The 16581-nt window shown below is 46.9% G+C and overlaps 1 protein-coding gene across 4 annotated transcripts in view; it reads left to right on the plus strand.

Moving 5' to 3' along the window:
* LOC149371881 (pumilio homolog 2-like) overlaps positions 1–16581 on the plus strand; it is a 60480-nt gene that overhangs the window by 34507 nt on the left and 9392 nt on the right. For all 4 annotated transcript variants that reach the window (XM_089566182.1, XM_089566183.1, XM_089566184.1 and 1 more), the window contains 9 exons: positions 10–255; positions 377–517; positions 2773–3054; positions 4698–4985; positions 6817–6946; positions 7897–8028; positions 11660–11918; positions 13340–13477; positions 14433–14764. In XM_089566182.1, coding sequence (XP_089422308.1) covers positions 10–255; positions 377–517; positions 2773–3054; positions 4698–4985; positions 6817–6946; positions 7897–8028; positions 11660–11918; positions 13340–13477; positions 14433–14764 — 1948 coding nt within the window. The remainder of the gene's footprint in view (positions 1–9; positions 256–376; positions 518–2772; positions 3055–4697; positions 4986–6816; positions 6947–7896; positions 8029–11659; positions 11919–13339; positions 13478–14432; positions 14765–16581) is intronic.

Below are 16581 nucleotides of genomic sequence, written 5' to 3' on the forward strand. Positions count from 1 at the left end.
TGTGTGCAGGCCCAGCTATGATGCCCCAGTACTACGGGATGCCTCCCTGGGGCATGTTCCCTACGCCTGCTGCAGGGCTCCTCCAGGGCCAGGGGGGCCAGGGGGGGCCTCCGCAGCAGGTGCCACAACAGGTGCAGCAACAGATGCAGCAGCAGATGCAGCAGCAGGTGCAGCAGCAGATGCTCAGGGGCAGTGGGGCCAGGCCCATGACACCACAGGGTGGCAGCGAGCCCCTTTCACAAGCACCACCTGGAGGTCAGTGGGTCGCTGTCTCCTTTCTGCCTGAAGCTTGGATAGTTTCACCTGTAGTGTTGGATCATGACACTGGTAGAGACACCATGGGTGACCTTCATGATCTGTCTATATTCACTCGCAGGAGGCCAGTATCAGATGTTGGCGCCTCCCTACTATGACCAGAATGGCTCAATAATGATGGGCAACACACGAGCAGTCCGCCTGATGCCTCCAGTGCTGGTAAATCCAGGGGGCCCTGGAACCAGCGCTCCCAGCCAACCTGGTGAGTGGGTAGATGAATTCACCCCTGAAGATAACCACTGGGTGCCAGTCAGAGCCTGCCAGCTTGGGATTGTTGTTAAGTCTGTGCTAAACATTAGCCTAATTGGGAGAGGTTCTTTTTGTCTTGGCGATCTTGCATATAATCCGTATCTGTGAACGTGCTGAGGCAGATATACAGCTGGTACAGTATGATTGTTGCTGCTACCATTCCTGAGGTCTGCCAAAGTAAATATCGAGCAGTTTGAGCGCCTCATGCCACCATAGCATTTGGCGTATAAAGCGCTCGAACATGGTCTGCCATATGTACCGTATTTACTCGCGTAATAGGCGCACTCGCATAATAGGCGCACCCCTAGTTAGGGCGCGAAAAATCAGATTTTTTTATTTCCGCGCATAATAGGCGCACCCCGAACTTGGCACTGTGATCAATACTGTATTTACACGATTGCAAGGCGACGCCTCGCCACCCCCCGCTTCCCAATCTTTATTTTAACAAAGTTTTTGCTGAACTGACTACTAGTCCCTACTAGTGCTGCTGCCGTCGCAGCTGCTGCGGACCCACAGCACGTACAACGACATCGCGTAGAACAGCCGCACTCAGTTTTCAGTGATGCTCACTTTAAACGTCTGTTTGGAAAGCTTCATCTCCAGCCGGAAACGTTCCCGACTTAGGCCCACGAAAACCTCGGCGCTTGGAGTCGCGTATGAAAATTTAGGGACGCCGCAGTCGCAACTGCCGCACTTCTCGGCCACGTCGTATTTTCCGACCTGCCGCACGCTTGCCGTGTTCGAGAGCAAACACCCAGCCGTGTAGCTGTTAAGGTGCTTGCCCGTCGAGCTAAAACAGCAACACTCCGCGGCAAAGCCATAAACCACGATAACTATCGCGCTACCGCAAATCCCGGCACTTGACAGCAACAGCAACAACAATAAAAAAAAAACGAGCTGGAGATGCTGATGGCGATAGAGATAGCGAAAGCTCGTGGCGGAGGAAAACGATGATGATGATGATGAGCTTGGCCTTGGGCGCTCTCCGTGGGCGGCGTCTGGAAGCTCCTGTGCACGTGTGTGGCCTCCGCGATCAAGCGCCAGTTGCGCGCAGCCGGAGCCGATCGCGGAGGCCTCGGCGCGTGCATTCCAAAGGCTATTCCCGCGTGTGTCGTGGAAAGTTTCGGTGCGGCCCTTACACGAATCTTTTTTTTTTTAACATTTTCTTCGCGAAAACGGGGTGCGGCCCGTACACGAGTGCGTTTATGCGGTGTGTTCAATTTTGCGAGTCGAAAAATTTCCGGAAATTTTACCCCGCGTAATAGGCGCACCCCGAACTTTGAGCCGGATTTTCAGGAAAAAAAGTGCGCCTATTATGCGAGTAAATACGGTAGATTGTTGGGGCTTCCTTTTCGCTTTTCTGAGCTTCATGCCATCGGCATCAGCGAGCCAACTCAGTACAGCTGCACGCTGTTTTGGGTGCTGATTGGCACATCTGCTAGCCTTTTCTGTTTCCATTTTTTTCTTGTGAGCATTTTTGTTCACGTGTTTCTTCTATCCTTCCAGTGTGCTGAAACTGCGCGCTCGTCGCATGTCATTTGCAGTTTGTGCTTTGAAGTCTCTTCACACGCACCGCTGCCGCAATTGAGGTGTGCGACGCAGTAACAATGGAGCTCCACCCTAAAATTAATCATTTTGCACTGTTCTCAAAGCAACCATTTTCCAATTTGACCACAAAATAAACTCACCGCGATGCAAGCAGTTCTTGTTAGTTTTTCTGGGACCACTTATAATTCGCACTTTCGAGTAATTGGACTTGTTTTTTTCCGTTCTCTTGAACTCTTGAAGTATGAACTAACGATCTTTTGGTGTACCATATTTACTCGCCTAATTTTGTGCACCCCTAGTTTACTATCTGTGTGTGTGTGTGCGTGTGTGCGTGTGTGTAAAGCCTATTACTCACATATTTGCGCTCCCTGCTGCTCCAGACCACCAGCATGTAAGACTGGCTTGGGGAGATCTGCGTGGCCGCTCACCGTGTGCGGCTGCGAAAAGTATAAATTGCATGCTGTTTACCCTCTTTTTTATACTGCCGGTCATTTTCCAGTAATCTCCAGCAATGGCAAAATTGGGGGCACATTTGGCAATGCGGCATGATTCTGCGGCACAGTGACGCACAGAAGGTGCCTGATGTGCCAACCGTTGAAAACTGCAATCAGAAGAGATGCCCCGATTCTGAAGTGGAGGAACCTTGTTGATGTGGCGCAGGGTCCCTGAACGGTGGCAGCCTCCGCCTGCTGGGCTCTGGCAGTGCAGGGGCCACTGCTGGCAGCGGCCCGCCCCAGGGCCCCCAGGGGTCGGGCCTTTTCTCAGCAGCCACGGGCGGATCGAGCCATCCGTTTGGGGCTGCTGGCTCAGGGGGCTACAACCCGGGTGCAGCCGGTGCGTCGGCCTTTTCGGGGGGATTTGCTTCTGGACTGGGTGTAGGCTACGGCGGATCTTCCTCCCTGGGCCCCATCGGAACTTCGCCAGCTGGTCCCGTCGGCATAGGTGAGGAGGCACTCCTCAGGGCACTCATTCAAGTTGGTTTCATGGCCTTTGGGCGCATCTGCATTCTCATTATGTCAGACTCAGTTCGAAATGCCAGTTTATTTGAACGGATGGTTGGACCTGTCAATGTCAACCGTATAAAGAGAGAGTTTTGGACCTGTCTTTTTGTTACGGAAATCACGATAATGGAATCTGGGAGCATGCTTTTTTTGTGTGGGATGTAGAGTGGCCGATCGATTTTTATGACACAACGGGACCTGAAAAATAGTCCGAATAATTGAACTGTCCAGAAATTTGGTGAACTGCAAAAAAAAAAAAAAATTTACTTAGCCGAGAAAAACTGGCTTGAAATATGTCGAATTTCAGTGCTTGCCATGTTTTTCTTGCAAGCAATGTTAGCTACTTATTTAAGAAGACACGGGTTTTTATATTAACATTTTTAATATTATATATTGCATTGAAATTAGGTGTGTGTATGTGTTTCTTCTTTCTGTTTTCAAAAATTAATTAGTTTCAGTTTATCTAGTTAGTTACCATTTTACAGGAAAATAACTAAGGCCTAATGAATTTTTTTCGGGTCGATAAGACCCTTTTTCCATACTTTTTTTTTGTTTTCGATTGAAATAGTATTGTAGCCTAAGACCTGCCGTATGGAGCTATGCTAATTATATTATTGTCGAAGTACATCACATAAAAATGTTTAATTTTGTCCAAGCATCCTAATTATGAAGTATAGTGGGGCTTTAAATGTTTGACCCAGCCGAACAAAAACATCATAGCTCCTCAGTTTAGTGCTTTCTGAATTCAACTGTATAAGATTAATTGAAATTGCACCATAAAAACATAACACAAAACTTTCGCAAGGTTAGTCATGTTGGCAAAAAACACGAAGCAGTGAAAATAGCATTTGAAGTGCGTGCGCCAGCTATTTGAAAGCCGTTGTAGAGGCCTCAAAAGCAGTGCAATGCGGACATTCTAAAAATATCTGACAGTAGCGAGTAATGCCAGGTAGCGGGGAAGGGGGCGCAGCTTTCAAGCAAAACCAAGATGGTGACCATCAGGGGTCGTGGTCATGGGAAGTGGCGGACTAGAGGTCCTGCTGCTTCGAAATTGCCATTTCCGTTTTTCATAGGCAGGATACTTAAGTTGTTTGGGGTCAAATTTAGATCTTTGAACTTATTAGGCAGGAACTTCAGAGTTTATTGAGCCTGATTGTGCCATTTTTGTAAAATTGAAATTTTCATATTTTTATCATTTCAAGACCCGCGTCTCCCCTTAAGCAGAGAAGAGCATATTACTGGTGGAGTAGAGGGGGGGGGGGGGGGCAGTTTTTCATCTTGCTTCTTCCAGCTGGTTCACTGCCTTAGACGTAGAAAACAAGCGCATTTTGTGCATCCTCTAGACTTCCTGCGCTGTGGTGGCGTGTTTATTGGACAGTTTCTCATAAAATCTTCTTCGAGTCCTTTGCTCCCATCACTTGTCGGTGGAAAACAACCTCAACTTAAAAATCGATATTTTTGCAGATGTTTCACTCTTAAAATCCATGTGTGCACTCTCCACTGCTCTGCTCTCGTCCTTGTGTACTGCACTTGTTTTTTCTCCTCCTCATGAGCTACCAACAAACCTCTTCTGGATGTGCACAGGCCTGGGTGGAAGCACGGAGTCCCCGAGGAGAGACTCGCTGGAGCGGCGTGATGGTGGGGCAACCATGCTGAGCGGTGGTCGGGGCAGTGGGCCCTTTGCGGCCCTCGAGTCGGCCTACTCTGCAGCTGCGTCAGCTGCAGCGGGTGGACCCCTGGGCGCTAAGGGGAGCCAGTTCTACGGGGCACTGGGCACAGTGGCTGCGTCCCCAGGGCCCGTGGGCATGCTGCCCCAGAGCCTGACACCCCCTCCACCCTCCCTCAACGGGTCCTCCTCCAACCTCAGTTTAGGTGAGGACTGCTTGATTCTTGCCCCGTGCCTAATTTATATTAAAAACAAAATGGAAAACACAACAAGGAGATGAGCTTGACAGTATGAGTGCAAACTCTAAACTGGTTTTATTTAAAGGTACACTGAAGAGGAATCTGAACTCGTCTTTTTGCCGCGGGAACTCAATCTACACGTTCCTAGCATTCTTAGAAACTGCGACTTATTGCCATGTGTGGCCGATTTCCCTAATTAAATGAATTAACGTCCGGCTCCCGCCTTTTTTTTTTCGAATTCTGCCTCGTACAGTGGGCGGAGTCGACCAACGCGTGGAGTGCCTTTCAGCCAGCTCCGTGGAGGCTTTGCTTTCGCTTCATTTTGTTTGTTAGGTTTCTGTGAATAAATAATTTCATTTGCAGATAACATAACCGCAAAATAAGCCCGCAGAAATAAAAATATGCGCGGTCTATTTGCTTCTACGGACTACTACGTATTACTCCGCCGATGGCAGAGCGGCAAGCCGCCACGGGACTGGGTGAAAGGCACTCCCCGCGTCGGTCGACTCCGTCCACCGTACGAGGCAGAATTCGAAAAAAAAGGCGGGAGCTGGACGTTAATTCGATTTAATTAGGGAAATCGGCCACACATGACAATAAGCCGCAGTTTCTAAGAATGCTTGGAACGTGTAGATTGAGTTTCCGCGGCAAAAAGACGAGTTCAGATTCCTCTTCAGTGCACCTTTAAGGTAATAGCTTGTGCAGGCAATTATAGAAAGTGCCATGAAGAAAGGGATTGCAAGGCGAGCCTTGTGCGCATTTCACGAGAAGCAGTACAAAAATTTTCTTTCGAAATTATACAAAGATATACCTGCGTTTCACTGACGCAAGCATCGCCAATTCTCTTCGTGTATGCCTGCAACAGCTCTCGTGCATTTGTGCTCCTGCTTGTGCTCCTACTTGAGAATCCTGATATGTGCTCCTGTTTGAGAATCATAAGTCGTAGCTTGCAACCTCTGCATTCAATGCAGTGAGCGGGCAGGTGCGCTCCTTAATTTTTTATTGATGGCGCATGCTCCCTTGTGTAGTCATTAACATAGCGGCTTTTCTCTCCAATGTAGACGCATCCACCCCTTCAGTGAAATTTGGCAGAGGGCTGTGGCACATTTCACAAATGTTTTGGATTGGCTGAGCCATTTCTTTGGTTAAAATTTAAGAGGGGCTGCAGTTCTCCACTATGTTTTGTTGTCATGTCAGGCTTTTTGCACGTTTGGTGTAGCAATCAAGCACATAATTTAATATGTCGAGAATACTGAAGATATGTCAGTGAAATTTTGTATTTAATCATTTAGTGTAGTTCTCAAAACAGCATCCAAATTTTACTGCTCGATGCCTAAAAATGAAGATTTCACCTCCGATCCCCACGCCTCGCCTTAATTCATCTTTCTTTACAACAGATCTTTTTATGCTCTTGGAGCTCAACTTAATGTGCTTCATTCTAGAAGCAACACTGGCAGTGTATAAAATTGTTTGACGGGTCTAAGCCTTGAAAACAAAGCACACTGATGGGAATTGCCTTAGAATTAAGTTCTTGTTCAGGGTTTGTGCAGTACCCCCGCTTTCCCAACCCTTTCCCCAAATGGAGTGTCAAACAGCAGCTGCATCTGGCAGAGTCATTATCTTTAGTGCATTGTGTCCTTTCTTGACATTGCACATGTTTAACTTTGATGTGTGTCGTTCATTGTGCCTGTTTGACCTGCCCCCAGTGGTGGTTGATTGCAGCATTTGTAATAGTGGTTGGCGGGCATTGAAGCAGGGCTTCTTCACTTGTGCCATCATCTTGTGACGCATGGTGCAGGCACATTTGGGAGCCGGATGATGTCGGCTGCTCCTGGGGCTGAGGCCAAGTACCTGGTGCGGAACGGGCCCCTTAGCAGTGTCCTGGGTTCTTCTAATGCTATGGTGCCCGGCCGCACACTCCAGAGGAAGTGAGTGCTTCACTTTGTGCTACCTCACACCTTTTTAAGGTTTTGGCATATTTAGTAGCACTAGAACTCGCCGATCGAGTAGCGACTGGTTTCTGTCTTCCAACAAGGCAATTTCCGTTGAACGAATTTCATGATCTCAAGGGTAGTGCCCGAGACAAGTGCCTTTGCAGTGCGACCTCCTCAGAGTTGAAGTTGTGGCATGCAAGGATCATCTCACGATGACGCTGTGATTGCAGTTAGTCCTTAACTGGTAATACGTGCCCTTTACTTGTCTTGCACCACGGAAAATTCACAAGCAAGTTTATTTTGTCAAGGTTTTCGAATTCCACCTGTAGCAGGACATTGTTTCATGCCCAGTGCAGCTGCTGCACTACTGATTTTGCCTGAAGACTGGAGAGGCCCAATACTAGTAGCGTTCCAATTTGTTCAGACCATGCATTAATTAAACAGTGATGAAAGAAACAAAAAGGTCTTTGTACTGTTTCTCTATGTGTTAGGATAACTTGCCCAGATTATGTGGTTTTGCCATAGTCAGATTTATAAAAGTCAGTGCAGTATTCGATCGCTGCCGAATATTTGGAAATTTTCTAATAATGGAGAATTCTCAACTAGCAAAAAGCTGCACAAGCATGCATAGTTAATAAAACTGTGCATGCTTATAGATTGGAAAGCAAAGAAAATGGTTTTGAGACCAGTGTATCCCCCCTAAAAGTGTACTTATTTTCAAGATTTTGAAGGCATCATTATGCCTTCGTTTTTTTTTTTTTAAACACTTTGAACAGAAGAATTCATTCTCATTCGTTGCCTAGCTGGCTTGGACCATAACGATTTTACCCCACACGGTTCTTGGAGATGCTAAGAGTGCCTACACAGTGCTGACATGGCCGGGCTATGCTATCTGTACAACTGCATTGTTTTGTGTGTGTTTTTTTCTTCTTCCCCCTCACCAGCTCGAGCCTGGAGAAGCCCCCTGGTCGCAGCCGACTCTTAGAGGACTTCCGAAATAACCGCTACCCCAACCTCCAGCTCAGGGATCTGGCCAACCACATAGTTGAGTTCTCCCAAGATCAGCATGGCTCCAGGTATGGCTCTTACGAAAGCAGAGCTTGCTGTGCCTTGTGGTGCCTTCTTGCACCAGCATTTCTGTGGCAGAGTGTAGTAGGGCAAATGCAGTTGGATCCCTTTACAGTAGATACGTACCAGAGAGCAGTTTTTGTCTCTTACGTGAAAGGTCTCTTATAAGCAGGTTTCCATGTCTTCATTTTTTACAAATGTGCTTCTATCGATGTGTCCGCCCAGTAATAGACTTTCACAAGTGTTCTTGAGAGCAGTTCACATGACTTCCAATGCACCTTGGCTCCACATATGCTGCGAAGTTTTCTTCTGTCGTTTTGCTGCAGAAGAGTACAGTTAGCCCTTGGTAACGGAAGTCTGAAAAGCAGAGCAGTTTTCGTTGAATTTTGTTACGATAAACGAAGTACCTAAAATTAGTCTTATTGGTCATCAATTCTGAACATTTTAGCCTTCTCCCTAGCGCTATTTTGCAAAGGAGACTTTCTTACACAAACCAGGCACTTAGTTATAACAAAATAAACCCTGTGTAGTGGCGCAATAGCACATGAAACACAGCCAGTGACGAAGAGTGTCCCTGCTCTGGGTGTGCAGTAGCATTGATAAGGCGTTCGCAGCTACCACTATCTGGTGAGGAGGGGGATTGGGAGCTTAAAGGGGGTGTGTCTTTTCTTGTGTTCTCTCCATAGGTTTGTCCCCCGTTGCCCTGGGAAATGTCTCGCAGTTAGTTCACCAAGCTGCTAAACCGGTAGCGGAGGCGACACTTGTCAGTTATCAATGAAATGCTGAAATCGTATGCAGTTCCACGGTTGGCCGCGAGGCATGTTTGCCTCAGTCGCATTTTCCCTGTCACCTGCAGCTTAAAAATGCAATTTCGAGGTTGCAATATAGGCTACCCTTGAGCATCAACTTTTTTATTTATTGAGATATCTGGGTAAGCTTGTAGCACACGCATTTAAAGAACTACCAAGTTTCATGGAGCTGTTCCCACTAGGTCTTAAGTTACATGAGTACCGTATTTACTCGCGTAATCCTCGCACTTTTTTTCCCTGAAAATCAACGCGAAGTTTGGGGGTGCGATAATTATGCGGGGAAAATTTTCAAGCAAGTGTTTCGGAGTGTTAAATGAAAAGATGAATGGGTGCGAGATCGGGATTGTCAGGTCCGCTATTGTAAATATAACGAAAACTTACTTTCAAGCGGAACTTACCTTCGTTATGAAAGTACAAGGTGAACGTAAGATCAAGCTGCTAAAGCACTTTATTTGCCGCGCGCAACCTCCCGTCACTACTCGCGTTGCGTACGTCTATCAGGCAATTCTACTCTTGATCAGAGTCCGTGTCGACACTGGAATCGTTGGCTTCTGCGGCATCGGTTTCTTCATCTTCCGATGCTTCTTCGTCGTCCCACACCTGGTGGTCCTCAGTCGCATCCAAGGCGTTCGAAATTCCTGTTTTTTTGAAACTTCTGGCCACCATGTCTACATCAATCATCGCCCATGCCTCTGATACCCAGCTGCACAGCAGCTCCAAGGACGGTCTCCGGACGTTATCTTTAAATGGCTTGTTCAAAGATACATCAAGAGGCTGTAGCATTGGTGTGAGGCCGCCGGGTATGACAGCCAGGTCTGTGCGCAGTTCCCTCAATTTCGCCCGAACCGACTCTTGAAGATGGCCCCGAAAGCTATCTACCACGAGGAGCGACGGAAAAAGAAGCGCTCCCGGTCGCCGCCCCCACACAGTCTTCACCCAGTCCACCATAAGGTCCGCGGTCATCCACCCCTTTTCTTGGACGCGCACGTGCATACCAGGGGGGAGCCTTCCTTTCGGGAGGGTCTTCCGCTTAACCCATTAGCGCCCAGCGTACTTTTAAAAGTACAGTTAATTTTTTTATAGTTTCACCACCAAAGACTGGAATTTTCTTTTCAAGTAGGGCATGCTTTTGTCCACAGGGGATTGGCCAACCACCCTTAACTAATTTGGCGCACTTCCTCTGCTCAGTATGTCAGCTTTCCGCGGTGAAACTTCAGGATGTTTGTTTCCCACGAACTGCACCGGTAGTTGCTTGCTTATAATTTTCTCATGGCCGCATTTATGTACATATTACGCTAGTTTCAAGTATAGAGCAGCACGAAAGACAAAAGTAAACAACTAATACTTTGAATGTCCCGCACCTTTGGCGTTTTTTGCTCTGTGATGATTTATATACTGCTGTACTTTCTATAGTACACTGGGTCTTCCTGCGTGCAGAACGGCGCCTATTTATTCCAGTTCATAGATCTTATGGTTCCTTCCAATTTTTCGGAAAAAATCACTTTGTCTGCTCAGCAAGGCCTCGGAGGCTGCTGTACTTGCCGCTAGCGGTCTTGAGTATGATGATGGTATGATTTTAATTGGTTGTAATAAAGTTTGGTTATAAGAACTGAAGGTTCTGCAGAGCAGACAGTTACTCTTATGCCATTCACACCATCTGCGGAAACTACTTGAGTTCATAAATGAAACTTTTGGAAGCGCGTGTTGTCCTGTCGTCACCTGAGGTGATTTCAACGCTTAGTGACCATTTCATCTTTTTTTTGTAATTGGTTTACCTCTCAAGACAATCTTGTAACGCTATACTACTGAAGCAAAAATCGATGTTTCATGGCTGCTTCTATTTCATCACTTTCTTTGGCCCGAGTGGACACTTCCTAAACCTGTTTTGGTGAACGGTTCCTCTAGCCCTAAATTCCTCCCAGTGGAGCGTTACAAGAATGTCTTGAGAGGTAAAAAAATTAAAAAAAAAGATGAAATGGTCACTAAGGGTTTAAATCACCTCAGGTGACGACAGGACAACACGCGCTTCCAAAAGTTTCGTTTCTGAACTCAAGTACTTTGCGTAGACGGTGTGAATGGCATAACAGTAACTGTCTGCTCGGCAGAACCTTCAGTTCTTATAACCAAACTTTATTACAACCAATTAAAATCATACCATCATCAAACTCAAGACCGCTAGCTGCAAGTACAGCAGCCTCCGAGGCCTTGCTGAGCAGACAAAGTGATTTTTTCCGAAAAATTGGAAGTAACTATAAGATCTATGAACTGGAATAAATAGGCGCTGTTCTGCACACAGGAAGACCCAGTGTACTATAGAAAGTACAGCAGTATATAAATCATCACAGAGCAAAAAATGCCAAAGGTGCGGGACATTCAAAGCATCCGTTGTTTACTTTCGTCTTTCGTGCTGCTCTACACTTGAAATTAGCGTAATATGTACATGAATGCGGCCGTGAGAAAATTGTAAGCAAGCAACTACCGGTGTACTTCGTGGGAAACAAACATCCTGATGTTTCACCACGGAAAGCTAACATACTGAGCAGAGGAAGTGCGCCAAATTAGTTAAGGGTGGTTGGCCAATCCCCTGTAGACAAAAGCATGCCCTACTTGAAAAGAAAATTGCAGTCTTTGGTGGTGAAATTATAAAAAAATTAAGTGTACTTTTAAAAGTACGCTGGGCGCTAATGTGTTTGAAGAAAGCAGCATTTACTGTGCATGTCTTCCTGTACATTTGAAGCAAGAATGGTGCCCCTGGATCACAGCTCTAGGTGTACTGGGAAGCTATCTGACGGTGCCAGCACTACAAGCTTCTTCGCTGTCGTTTTCGCAGGTTTATCCAGCAGAAGCTTGAAAGAGCGACGCTAGCTGAGAAGCAGCTGGTGTTCTCCGAGATACTGGGAGCTGCGTACAACCTGATGACGGACGTGTTTGGCAACTATGTGATCCAGAAGTTCTTTGAGTTTGGCACACCCGAGCAGAAGCAGGCGCTGGCGCTGAAGGTCAAGGGGCATGTGCTACCCCTGGCCCTGCAGATGTACGGCTGCCGCGTCATCCAGAAGGCTCTCGAGTCCATCTCGACTGAGCAGCAGGTGGGCTTGCCTCTCTCGTTCTACTTTTATTTTAAAAATCACACAAGTCATGCACTTTCATGGATGAGGTCACGAGCTGCTGCATTCCAAGCATATCACCGTGCTCGTTTTGCTGTCTGGTCGTATTCAGATATTGGTCAGTCTGATAGGTGGACGTCGAGATACCTAGACCCTGGCTCTCCATGTAAGGCTATCACATGCGCTGCTTGTTTCCAGGGGTGTTTAATTGTACATGTTGAAGTGTCCTTGTGGCTCGCTGCTATCACCGTCAAGCCCGCTTGTACAGCATTTGTTTTTCATATCATCTGAATCAAGGGAGAACTTGACTCTTGCGAGCTGAAAAATCTAAAAAAAAAAAAAAAATGGATTTCTGAATTCAGTCACATTCAAATTCATGAGGTCGTGGCCCGCATACGTTTGCATAAGTTTGCACACTGAGAAGTACGTACTTTTCAAGAAGTTGTCAAATGAATGTGTTCTCCTGTGCAGGAATTCTCAAAAATGCATAAAAGTACAGTTGAATCCCTGTATAACAGACATGTTCCGGGGAGCAGTTCATCTCATATATGAGAAGTCTTTTATGAACAAGGTTCCGTGTTTCATCATGTTGTAGGTGTGTGCGAATACAGTAATCCCTCGCTATAACGAAATCGCTTTACTCGAAATATCGCTTTGTTCGAAATTTCTTCCGGTCCCGACCCAAGCACATGCATTTTAAGCCGCATTACTCGAAGCGCACGAAGAGCTTGACCCGCTTAGAGCGAAGTGGCAAGCGGAAGCATCGCCGCCGCCATGCGTAGGAATTGCCGCCGTGGCGGCGACCCCTTGTGCATGCAGTGCCAAATTAATACCGCCGACGAATTAGACTCATGCAGGCATAGAACAGGCCACAAAAGTACCAAACCCACAATCGATGACCTGCCTAGTATGACTGATGACCGTCCGAAAGCTGCTTGCAGCCGATAGCTGCCGTCTCTGCGGGCTGGCAGTGAAGCTCGGAAATTGAAACTATGGGGCCATGCAATTTGTCCTAGCGGCAAGGGCTGACCACTCATTTCGTGCCTGCCATTATGCACATCTAAGAGGTGCATAGGATGCAATGCACCATGTAGTAGGCAGAGTTTTTAGACCCCCCTTTGGGAGCCACAGGAAACGACGGGTCTTACCCTTGGCCCTCTGGCCACCCTCGGTCTAAAGGCACTGGGCTTCAAGCATGCCTTGACCACCCTTCAGCAGTGCATAGTGAAGTGAATGCCGGGCACAGTGCTCAACTCAATGAGAAAAACACCAGCACGTAGTACTCGTTTTGCAAACACTAATTGGCACTGGCGAAAGCATTAGCCTGAGCGTATTAATCCTGGGCAAAGCTGCCGACAGAGGAAGCGTTTTTTTCATGTTGGTCTCTGGTTTGTTCTGTGCAGAAGGAGGTTGTGAAAGAGCTGGATGGCCATGTGTTGAAGTGCGTCAAAGACCAGAATGGCAACCACGTGGTGCAGAAGTGCATTGAGTGCGTGGATCCTTCGGCACTGCAGTTTGTGATCAATGCCTTTCAGGGACAGGTGAGGAATGGTTTCATCATGGAAGAAATGGGGTGCTTCCTTTCATGCAACTTTGTCATGCACCTGAATCATGTGGCATTACCGTCATATTCATGTGGCAATAATGAAGGTTGTGCAGGAGAAAAAGAGCAGTGCCCCGTTGGTAACCTTATGTGAGGAAAGGCTGAGTTTACATGCAGATAGGTAAGAAGACTTGTTAGCATAGTCTGGCAAAGATGGAAAATCATGCAGGATGTGACCATCCTGTGCCTTTTGCTTGTAGACTCTCCCGCTACCTCCGCGACTTTCAGGTATCGGTTTTCAAGCCATGGAGGTTGTATGACCGTTTTGGTTGGAAAGCCGTAGTAGCAGGACAGTGGCACGCTGCTATACTTCGTTTCATACATACATCAGGTGCAACACTGTCAAAGCTAGTGCTCTTGTTTGCGCTGCCTACATTTGCAACCAAAAAATAGTGTGTTCCTTGTGTTCAGCAAAAAAATCAGTGGTTTACCTGCAGGCTCATACACGATACGTTTTGTCATGAGCTTGATTGAAAGCGTTCTTATTGGTGACAGCACGCTGTCATTCTTGTGCTTTGAACATGCTTCCCTTCATTTTTTCATGCGGACTACTTCCATACCTTTCATAGTGTTGCACCTGATGTATGAAATGGAGTACTTCCATACTTACGTATGAAATGGAGTAGCCTTGCAACTATGCTCATAGGCGGTTTCACTGAATTCTGCATCACGAATTTTTATACCAATAAAATGCGGATATTGCGACCGGACCGCTTCGCACTTTGAATACACTGCATTTTCTGTTCGGTTTCATTAATTCGGCCTGTTTTGGTTGCCACGTGCAGTTTGAATTAAGGACGTCATAGTGTACCTTTGTCTCGTAAAAATCAGTTTCAGTGGTGTGAAGCTCGGTGGAGACCACAGGTGGTGGACTGTGGTGGCATGTTGTGCAGGTGTTTGCCCTGTCGACGCACCCGTATGGGTGCCGGGTGATCCAGCGCATCTTGGAGCACTGCACGGGGGAGCAGACGGGCCCTGTGCTGGAGGAGCTGCACCAGCACACAGAGCAGCTGGTGCAGGACCAGTACGGCAACTACGTGGTGCAGCACGTGCTCGAGCACGGCCGCCCCGACGACAAGGGCCGCATTGTGGCCGCCGTCCGCGGCCGGGTGCTGCCCCTCTCCCAGCACAAGTTTGCCAGCAACGTGGTGGAGAAGTGCGTCACGCACGCGTCACGCTCGGAGCGTGCCCTGCTCATTGAGGAGGTGTGCGCCTACGTTGATGGGTGAGTGCGACTGCAGTGGCCGATTTGTGGAACACCCCTTGCTTCTCTTAAGACCATCATTTTAATGTGACATGAAGGCCCTGTCTTGTGTCACAGAAAAGCCAATGCTGTCATCAGCGTCGCTAGTCGTGGGCGAGAAATCCACGAAAAAGCCGATTTTTTGGGAAAGTACTTATTTCAGCAGTATGTGTTATAAACTATGTTTTCTGTAAGTATCAGGGCCTAATTCATCGCGAAACTACTTCAGATGAAATGTATGACAAGCCGCGAGCAAGCACCGAAAGCACCCCATTTTCATGCGAGCTCTGTTCCTGTGCCACTGCCATCTTGGTCTTGTTTGGTTTGTGAATTCTTGCGCCTTCTACTTGGCAAGTGGGTGTAAACGGGGGTAAGCAGCTGTGTACATAATACACCGCACTTTCCATGGCCTTTCAGGCTAGGGAATGTGACTGCTGTTTTAATAGGCAATCACATGAGAATGTGAAGTGGAGATAGATCTGGAATATTTCGCACATTACCCTTATTCTGTGTTCTGTTCATGTTTTTATAGCAGAGCTGGCAATTCCTTCTTTTCTCCATGTCCCCACCCCCCTTCCGGTTGGGTAGGGAATGAGTTTTATGGGTGGAAAGGAGCCGTGGCCAATTCCTTGACATCATCATAATCGAAATTTTGCTGCCACATCTGGTAAAGTACCTTGTACTATATTGCGAACACCCTAAAGCACTAAATATAGCCACTCTCATTATTTACAAATCAAGCGCATTACATAAAATGCAATGTGAACATCAAAACGAAACGTGTGAGCACGCCACAGGCATCTGAGATCGAATTCTCTATATCGGGACTGAAACCCTATCGTTCTGTATCATTCATTGTCCAACTCGCCACTGATGCTGTTAAAAAAAAGATGCGATCAGAACAGACTGAAGTACTCTGTGTAGCCTTTCGCCTTTGAGGGCTTCTTCTTCTTCTTTTTTTTCCCCCCTAAGTTTCATTTTTCACATTGCTTTTTAGCATGAAAAAAAAAAAACCAAAGAGAGTGTTATAAAAGCAAACCAAATGGTACAGCTTGTCCAGGATCGCAGACTTGTATTTTTGGCGGCAGGTTCAAAACATGAGGCATATATGACCAGTTACCTGTGGCGTGGTAGCAAATCAGTTAAAGAAAGTAATTGTGGCTGCAAAAGCCTCCTCACCTGGTCAAGCATTGCTACATGGACTGGATGAGGCAGGGAGAGCCTGCAGTTCTGTTGCCAACGGCCGAGACAGACCTCTTCTGCCATCCTCTGCCAGCTTTTCTTACAGGCAAACTTTTTTTTTTTTTGCTATACCCAAATTACTCCTTGTATCATGCGCTGGTTTTTGCGGTATGTTAGCAAAAACTTCAGTTTTGACAACCAAAATAACTGATGTGCTCACTGTGCAAGTCTATCCGTTATTGTAAAAATGGTGATTTCAGCACAGCCACAACCTGGGATATTTGCAATTCAGCTAATATTTTCCTGTGGCGATGGTACAGATACCTGCAGTAAAAGCTCGTTAATTCGGACTTCACGGAACCTGGAAAAAAGTTTGAATTATAAGATGTTCGAATTATGAATGGCCTCGAAAAAACTGGCAAGAACCATTTGCATTATGTATATGTACTGTATTTACTCGCCTAACGAACCCACTCGCATAATGAACCCCCCTCCCTGATTTTTGCCTAAGAATCAAAAAAAAAAAAAAAGTGACAGTCGTGAACACTTCCCTTCATTTCCCACCGTCACCACAATGCATTTCTTGACAGTACGCCAAGATGCTGCGTAGCGATAGC

Source organism: Amblyomma mixtum, chromosome 1 (genome assembly GCF_055824585.1).
Source record: "Amblyomma mixtum isolate Tamu chromosome 1, ASM5582458v1, whole genome shotgun sequence".
In the NCBI taxonomy this organism is placed as follows: domain Eukaryota; kingdom Metazoa; phylum Arthropoda; class Arachnida; order Ixodida; family Ixodidae; genus Amblyomma; species Amblyomma mixtum.